The 9,030-nt window shown below is 41.7% G+C and overlaps 1 protein-coding gene across 1 annotated transcript in view; it reads right to left on the bottom strand.

The window, feature by feature from the left end:
- Positions 1 to 9,030, bottom strand: part of LY75 (lymphocyte antigen 75) — a 118,980-nt gene continuing 109,950 nt past the window's right edge. The window contains exons 32-35 of the mRNA XM_019522837.1: positions 8,702 to 8,869; positions 7,462 to 7,584; positions 5,345 to 5,512; positions 1 to 2,764 (exon numbers count right to left, since the gene is read on the bottom strand). Coding sequence (XP_019378382.1) covers positions 2,583 to 2,764; positions 5,345 to 5,512; positions 7,462 to 7,584; positions 8,702 to 8,869 — 641 coding nt within the window. The 3' untranslated portion in view covers positions 1 to 2,582. The remainder of the gene's footprint in view (positions 2,765 to 5,344; positions 5,513 to 7,461; positions 7,585 to 8,701; positions 8,870 to 9,030) is intronic.

Below are 9,030 nucleotides of genomic sequence, written 5' to 3' on the forward strand. Positions count from 1 at the left end.
AACATAACTTAAGTGGCTGTCTATTTCCTCCCACTCACTACCTGAGAGAGATTTTCATTTAATTCCTGAAACTGATTGTAGAGGAAATACCTTATTTGTTATTGAGTTGTATCAGTACTGGATTTAGGCTTAAATTACTTAAGCTACAGTTTAGGGCCTTGCAATATGGGGAGCCTCTAAATAAGAAAAAAGACCTGGACATTTTCATTCCAATATGGCAAAAATACCCATAGATATGGCTACACAGTTATTCATATTGAGTTAATAAACTTGTGCAGAAATAACAATAATTCATCTTAAAATTTCATGAACATCCATTGTTGTGGATTTCATGGATTATTTTTACTGTATGGTGCCTCTTAAAATAGACATAGTTTGAGGCCTCTTAAGATGGACGTAGTTTAGTGCCTCAGCATGTCATGATCCAGCACCAAGTTCTATCTTTAATTAGAATATAGGTGACTTACAGTTATCATTCATTAAGACTAACTGCAACTTCTACCTTTTTGTATTATATGATCAGAAGAGCCATACCTAGTAAAGTATGAACTTCCCCTTGCTCCTCCAGTTACAGGGGGACTGCTTGAGTATGGCACTAATTCTATTTTCTCCTACTTTGTCTGCTCCCCTCCCCTGCCCCATCCCCATCCTCACTGTCCAGGATTAGCAAGTATTTGCTTAGGAAGTACTCAGTAAGTCTCCTGTAATTGGCTGGCAGCACTGCTGTTTAGCAATCTTATGGATGCCCTCACCATAAAACTGGGGACATTAGCTCTGTAACACAAGGTCTTCCTTGTGCACTGATCTGATTTCATATTAGCTTAATAAACATAGGAAAGAATTTGGTATATTTAAGGTACGTTTGCTAATGACATAAAATAAGATTTTTCTTTTCCTTTCTACTTGCTCCCTATGCCAGGAAACTGATTTCCAAAGAAAACACTTCAGCTGCATCATTTCTTTTCACAGCTTGTACTATGCAGATTCTGAAACATCTCATTTGAAAGGGACAGTTTTCACAGTAAGAAAAACACAACATTCATGTTACTGCTCTTGGAAAACCAGACTGTGTTTATGTACGTCTTCAATTTTTCTCATGTTTGTATTTAGCCCTTAATACCTGCTGTGCTGACATTCACTATCATCTTTGGAAGACATGACTGACTATTCATGTATGAACCCACAACAGGCTCTGACTTAAATATGGCATGGGTATTTATTTTTAAAATTTTATTTAATTTGAAGATAGTCGCTCTAACTTGTGATATTTCCCTCCACTCAGAATACTATAAAGAAGGAAGACAGCCAAACTTAAAGTTCTAGCTCTGAAGAACACTTACTGAACTATTGTAATATGACTAACAGGATGGCTTTTGGTGACCTCTGAAGAAAAAAAAGTGATTATATTTGTTCCTTCCCTCCTGCCCCAAAATGAGCATATGTACCAAATTCTAAGACTCTAGCTAAGTAATTAAGCATCAGTTAATTAAAGGCCTTCTGTATTATACAACAGTTGATACTACATTACAGGCATGGTTATTCCAAAACCATGAATCTGGTTATCAAAGTATTATCATGCATTATGCTAGCTGTTTCATGGTGATCCAATGCTAGAGCAACAAAGCATATAATACACACATAGAATGGTATGTCTTTTGGCACCCAAGATGTAATTAACAATTGCCTGTACAAAGCTAGATAGCTTCTGCACAATTTAAAAAGTGTTTTAAAGGTGAAGTGTATGGTTGATTAAAGTATTTTAAGTGAAAAAATATTTAATAATAAAGGAAAAAGGAAGGCTAGTACTGTAAGAAAAAAAAAATTAGGAGGCAGTATCCAAAACTAATCTGGTGCACTGACCTAGAGAGGCTCAGGGAACTTGTGCCTTAAATAAAATTTACTGACAATCCAAATTCAGATAGCTACCTGTAATGTGAATGAAAGCTGCATGCTTACTATATTTACCCACATGCAAGATGATTCTGAAATTAAGATGACCCCCCCAGAACTTAAGTTCTACATATGGAAAATTTATAAGTGTGTTATACATTTTCCATGTATAGAATCGAATTATTGGAGGGCTGTCTTAAATTTGTTCCCCCACTGCTGTAGCTGGGGGGGCAGGTGATGGGGCAGCAAGTGATGAGGGAGGCAGTAGTAGGGCAGGAGGAGAGTCAAGCAACCCGATCCCTACCCCTTGTCTCCCCACACATTGCGCTCTGCCACCTGTCCTCACTTGTCCCTCCTACTTGCCCCTCCTGATGCCTGTGTGGTCTAGTACCTGCTTCCCCCACTGCTGCCTCACTAGAGAGGACTGGAGCTGGAGGTGATGGACGGCAAGGATGGGCAGGTGTTGCAGCTCTGACTCCAGGCCTGACACCCTCCCCCTGTTAAATGAGGAAAAAATCTTGTCTTGGATTCAGGTAATTAGGGTATATCAGAAGGTAGAACACATCACCTCTAGGTAATAAACTTTTTATTCTGTTTTTGGAAAGAACTAGTAAAATATATAGTGGCTGGTTTCCCCATAGCTTCACATAGTGAAATTTGTAAATAAAACAGCTAGCAAGATTAGATTCTCATTAACCATCTTTAGCAAACATGTTATCAGTTTCTTCTTCATTCATCCCCCTTTGATAATGTACTGCAGAGAAGCCACCCCATTGAAGCCGTTTCTTTTTATGGAGATACCAAACTAACCCAGCGATTATGATTATGATTATGAAGAGAGCAAATGCTATGGCCACACCAGCATGATTAGAACCTGAAAGAGACAAAAGAAAGACAGTCATCTTCTATTTCTAGATAACAATATTTATTGAACAACAAGGATTTTACAGGGCTGCCATATTATATTTTTATTGTACAGCTTTAATATAAGGCCATTTTATTGAAGTTAAGGATATCTAGTTTAAGTTATACAGATACACAGTAATAGTCTTCATTCTATTGTTCTAAAAGTTAGATTATTTTAAAATGTCAAATCATGAATAGCTCATCTTGAATCACTTAAAATTTCAATTGTGACACACTCTTTTGAGGCTAAATGAACTAAAGAGCCTGCTTGGTCTTTAGAGTAATTTTTCTCCACTTCTTAATATCCTCTGTACCTCAAACCATAGCTAAACTGGTCCCCAGGTTTCTCAGATAAAACTCTGCCTTTATTTCTGACATGGGAAGTTCCTGAAGTTAATTCTTCCCTAGCAGTATTCAGGGAAATCCTGAGTTCCCATTGTTTCTGTCCTCAACTTGTATATAAGCATCAAAAAGATCCCACTGCTTCCACATCTGCTTTTCCTGACCTGAACAACAGACCCCTGCTTTGGATGAAGTAGTGTAGGAGAAAGTGTTATGGGTACTGATTCCTCTCCCATGAGGCTATTTTCAGAACTAATGACTTGGACAGAAGAGGCAACTCGCAAGTCCCATGGGTTAACTCCTTCTACAATAAGCCTGTGCAAACAGGGAGGTATAGGGGCAGTGATTTGATTCAGATCACTGTCCTCAATCAATTCGGTCGAATGGGCTTTGGAAGATTTGGCACCAATTCGGTGATTCGGCCATAGACTATAATGGGGAATCACTGAAATACCCATAACTTTATCATTTTTTGGCAGATTTGGATGAAAACAGCAGGGATGGTAGCCCCTTCTGAGGGCATGAGACCTGCCAAGTTTCAAGGAGATGTGTTCAGGGATTTCAGGGAAACTTCACCTCAAGCTTCTGAAAGCAAAACTTGTGACATGTGACTTTGTGTGTGTGTTAATGTACAGCAGAATGAAAACATCAGGGATGATAGCCTGTAACAGGAGGCCTTCCTGGTGCCGGTTAGATCTCCGCCCGCTCACCTGTTTCTGGTCCAGCCATCCACCCCTCTTGCTTAGGCAGAAATAGCTCACAAAAGGGACAAAAAGGCTGCAGACACAGGCTTATATGCTGTTTCTGTCTGTCTCCCAGAGTACTGTGATTGGAAGGGCACTCAGAAAGATCACAGTCACTGGCCAGCTACAGATGTCAGTCCCATCCCAACGTCTCAGTTTCTGTTCCCCTGCAAGACTGCCTTCCAAATAGCTGAATCTTTGCTTAATTGATTGGGAGGATTTTTTTTTGTCTCCCGATTCAATTCAGATTTGGTAATTCAGCCTCTGAATCAGGCTGAATCCTCTCTGAATCAAATTGGTGACCAAAGCTTTGCACGCCCCTACTCTACAACACATGATCTTCTCCCAGAGGGCAGCTTTTCTCTTCCTATTTGCTTCTCTTGGAGGGTTGGCGAGGGGGATATGTGGACCTGCCCAAGGATTCCCATCAGGGAAGGAGTTGCTAATCAACTTTCTACCCCAATAGGGATAGAGATCCCATTGCTGTAAGATCTGCAAGCACAGCAGACCCAGAAACCTTTGATTTCTCTCTGCAAAAGGAAAAAAAAAGAGGAGCTCATGGGATGACTCTGAGAGGGGCAGGGAGTGAGAAGGAACAATTGAGGTAACTATTCATAGTTTCTAGGGTCGGAAGGGACCTGAGAAGATCATCTAGTCCGACCCCCTGCCATGGCAGGAAAGAGTACTGGGGTCAAACGACCCCAGCAAGGTGTTCATCTAACCTCTTCTTAAAAACCCCCAGGGTAGGAGCCTGCACCACCTCCCTTGGAAGTTGGTTCCAGACCCTAGCCGCCCTGACCGTGAAATAGCGCCTTCTGATGTCTAACCTAAATCTACCCTCTGCTAGCTTGTGACCGTTGTTCCTGGTAACTCCTGGCTGTGCTCGGGGGAACAGTGACTCCCCCAATGCCTTCTGATCCCCCCTGACCAGTCTGTAACAGGCCACAAGATCCCCCCTCAGCCTTCTCTTGTGGAGGCTGAACAGGTTCAGGTCCCGTAGTCTCTCCTCATAGGGCCTGCCCTGCTGTCCCCTGATCATGTGAGTGGCCCTCCTCTGGACCCTCTCCATGTTGTCCACATCCCTCTTGAAGTGCGGCGCCCAGAACTGGACGCAGTACTCCAAGAGTACTTCATGCTCTCTTCTTACTGGTGGAAAAGCAGCTGTGGCTCAGCCCCCCTGCCCCCACCCCTCCTGCAACTCCAGTAGGTAGGAATATGCAGGAAATCTCTCAGAGGATGTCTCCCTGTTTCTTACAACTAAACTGTTGTATATTAATTTATTCTCTAGGCAGAAAGCCCATAGAAGGCCTATGCAACAGCTGAGACCCACTTAAAACAGAACTTCAGCATGCTTTGAAGTAAATTTAAATCTCAACACTTTTTACACAGGACTTGTGGGAAAGTCCTTAAATATAATAATTAGAAGAATTATGAGCAGTCTACTAAAACCAAGACTGACATACCTAGAGGAGCTTTACATACAACTCTGCTTTGACTATTATTGCAGTCAACTTCAGACCATGCTCCATTTGTGGATACGATGACACTGCATTTACCACTAACTTCTGAAGTTCCATTTCTCCAGTTGGCATAATTAAGTACTGAGCCATCAAGCCACGTCAATGACTGATCTGTAGAGAAAGTATTGCCTATTAGATTGCTTTGTTAGATTACCATTAGAAGTTTCTATATTAATAGATAATGTAAAAACTATGATTCATTTAGGTCTTCACTTTTTAAAAAAATGCAAAAAAGTACATATCATAAAAAGTTTAAAAAATATAATTTTTAAAAATGATACTTATAGATCATATTTGTATTTATTATGCCTATAAACATATCTGCCCTCACACACCATCCTCAGCAGCCTTAGGGAGCAGACAGACAGCTTCTGGAATGTTTTACAGCATAACAGGCTTGGAAGTGTTTCAGAAATGTAGCATGTCAGCTATCGAACACACACAAAGCTCCTGGCTGAAGTGTTGCAAAATCGCTGTGGTTGTATGCAGCGATGTATTCTCCAGCCAAGGCATGTCATAAGGGGTTACAGTGACTTGCAGATCTGCTGTCCAGCTACCTCCCTCCCTCCCTCCACAGGGCAGGGAAATAGAGTGGACCATCAGTGCTGTTCTGCAACCTCCATCTCCCTTAGTAAGATAAAAGGCACACCAATTTTTGCAGCCAACAAAGGAGGAATGTATCCAGTCAGGCTTGATTCTTTGTGGCAAATGAGCAGGTGCCTTTTACAGCTGGTTGAACTGGGAAAGCCTTTAGTAAGTTCAGAGCAGGGCTTGAATTCATGCTTCTCAAGCTATAGCTAGGCACCTTGGACCCACTCTGCCATCATGTCCCACCTCTCAATGTGCAGCTCCACGTAAAAAAACCCACAAATTAAGAAGAAAAACTAACTGGAGCAATATAAGCACTCAGAAGGAAGGATAGCACCCCTCTTGCCAGGCACAGACTGAAGGAAAAAAAAAACAAATAAGACATTCAGAAGCAGCTCCAGATCCAATACAACCTCCAAGTTTCACCCTATTTTTCAAATGGCAGTTGTGTGTTCGTATAAGTTTTACCAATTCTTCTACCCTTAAGGGTGTGCAAAATGGGCCATATTTGATTCGGATTCTGCCCGAATTGGGGTCAGTGATTCGATTTGTTGATTCAGATCACTGTCCCCTATTAGATTCGGCTGAATCCAAAGATTTAATGCTGATACGGCCGAATCGCTGATTCTCCGGAGAGACAGCTTTAAATTTTTTTCTACATACCTCGAGGTACCACGCATGGCTCGTGAATGCTGCAATGCTGGGATGGATGAAGCGTCTCATAGGAGTGTGGGGGGCCCCCCTGCACCTCCCTGACTTGGCAATTGCCCATGGGGGGACCCCAGGTGCCCCCCCAGACCCAGGAGGCACCAGTCACGGAGCTGAGGTATGGGGGACCCCCAGTGCGTTCTCTGGCAGTGCTTCTGGTCCACTTCCAGGTCTGCTGCTGAGTGGGACGCTCCATCTTCCCCACCATTCCAGCATTCACAAGCCGCCTGGTACCTTGAGCTATGTAGAAAAAACATCTGAAGCTGTGTCTATGTCCGCATTGTCGAATCTCTCCAAATCGATTCGGAAGGTTCCAATTCAATTCAGAGAAATTAAAGGGTCTCCTGATTCGATTTGGAGATTTGGTCACTGAATTGGGCCGAATCTCCGCCAAACTGAATCAGGGACTGAAGCTTCGCACAGCCCTACTACCCATCACTGTTATCTCAATGTTTTCTGGATTAAGTCAGCCAGCTAACGCTTATGCAAGCCTTTCCATGCTCTTGTCCTTTCCTTGGTGATCCAGTTTTCAGGCCAAAGTCTCAAAGATTAAACGGATAAAGAAATCATAAAAGAAATTGACCAAATGTAGGACTTGCTGTATGTTAATTAACACAATGCGATTAGCACTTGGACTTTGCCCTTCCAAGTGTTATGATATTATAATAACATTCATCTTATTTACAGTGAACAGACTCTTATGCTCAGACACGCACACATGCACAAACACACATGCACACACACGTTTGGTAATAGCTTCTTACCCTTGGAGTTCTGAGACAATCCAAGCCACACACTTTTAGTGATAAGGTCATTTTCCCTTATCTGTGTGCTGACAAATTTATTTTCATCAGCATCCTTTATAGTGAGAAGTGCTGCAGATGGATCTAAGGAGAAAAAGTTTTACTTGTCAAACAGAAGGAACATTTAAGTCTTTCCTTATTGTCTTCTTACACTTCAGTGAATTTTATACACATCCAAAGGGCTAATTTAAAGACAGGCTGTCCAACTACCAGCTTAACTCATGGCTCCCAGTCCAGGCACCACTCCCCACATTGCTCTCCTGCTGCTGCCACTGAGGTCTCTAGGCTCTTCTTCCCTCCTCCAGCTATCACTTCTTGCCCCTGTGGGTGGTGTAGCATGGAAGCCTGTGGCCCAAGAGCCCTGTACGTATGGAGCAGCATAACAGGGAGGCCCGTGCAGTGCAGCAGGGAGTGCCCATGGCAGCCCTGGTAACACAAGTTGGATAAAACTGATTTCAGGTGTAGGAATAAGAAAACACATTTATTTTAGCTTCCTGAAAATTTAGGAGAGAAGATATAATGCAATGTTATGAGTAGCCTCTGATGTTAGTTAACTTCTTTTTTGTCATCTAGGTAAGTGAAGAATAAAACAAACACAAGACTCCTGCGGATTGTTTGTGTGGGAGGTATTGTATTATATTTTATGGAAACTGAAGGATCCATTTTGCCAGGTTACAGATACCTACTGCATGACACTATTTCCACCATCCTAAGCAGAAGCTCGGCATCTTGTAGAACCACATCAATATTGATACAGAATGTCATAGCAGATAAGGTGTAAACAGCGGCAGATGTGACAAAACTAAGCTTCAAAACATCTAATCTTTCACAGGCAAAAAGAATTTTAGCCCAGAAACAGAACATGGAGAAGAGTCCCTCTTGCTCTAACTCACACTAGGGCCAGGTGGCTATTGGTAACAAGTCACACTTGGAAGTAGGGCCATCTATCCCTTCATTTTAGACCACCCTACTGTCTAACCTTAAATAAAATATATTCCTATAATAAAAAGTGGAAATTTGCAGCTCTCAAAATTTCTGAAGACAGCGAAGGATTCTAATCAGATCAAAGGATCAAAAAAGACCAAATAAAATCTGCCATTACAAATATTCCTAAAGAAATATAAATCTGAAATATTGCCAACTATCCTTGAACAAGGGGCTGTTTATAAAATGTAGCACCTTATAAAATATCCAAACATACCCAATTTTTGGCAAACTTTTTTAGCATCTTCTGCAGTATATACTGAAAAATTGTAAAATGCCATGTCAAATGCATAGCAGTGCTCCTTATATTGAAGCCACTGAGATGTTCCTGAATTCTGTGGACATCTGGGAGAGCCTTTTGTTTGCTGTGGTTGTAGTTGTCTCTCTATAGAAAAAAAACAAAGATGGTGCATTATGCAAATTAACAAGGGCTTTGCACAGTCAAAAACTTCTGTTGTGGAAGTGCTGCCCAAGAAAACACACACGTAGTCAGGGATTACTAACTGGTATATGACAAAAATCAGAATATGTTCCCTTCAGTTTGTT

The sequence above is a fragment of the Gavialis gangeticus genome, unplaced genomic scaffold (assembly GCF_001723915.1).
Source record: "Gavialis gangeticus isolate Ggan-Ray unplaced genomic scaffold, GavGan_comp1, whole genome shotgun sequence".
Taxonomy (NCBI): Eukaryota; Metazoa; Chordata; order Crocodylia; family Gavialidae; genus Gavialis; species Gavialis gangeticus.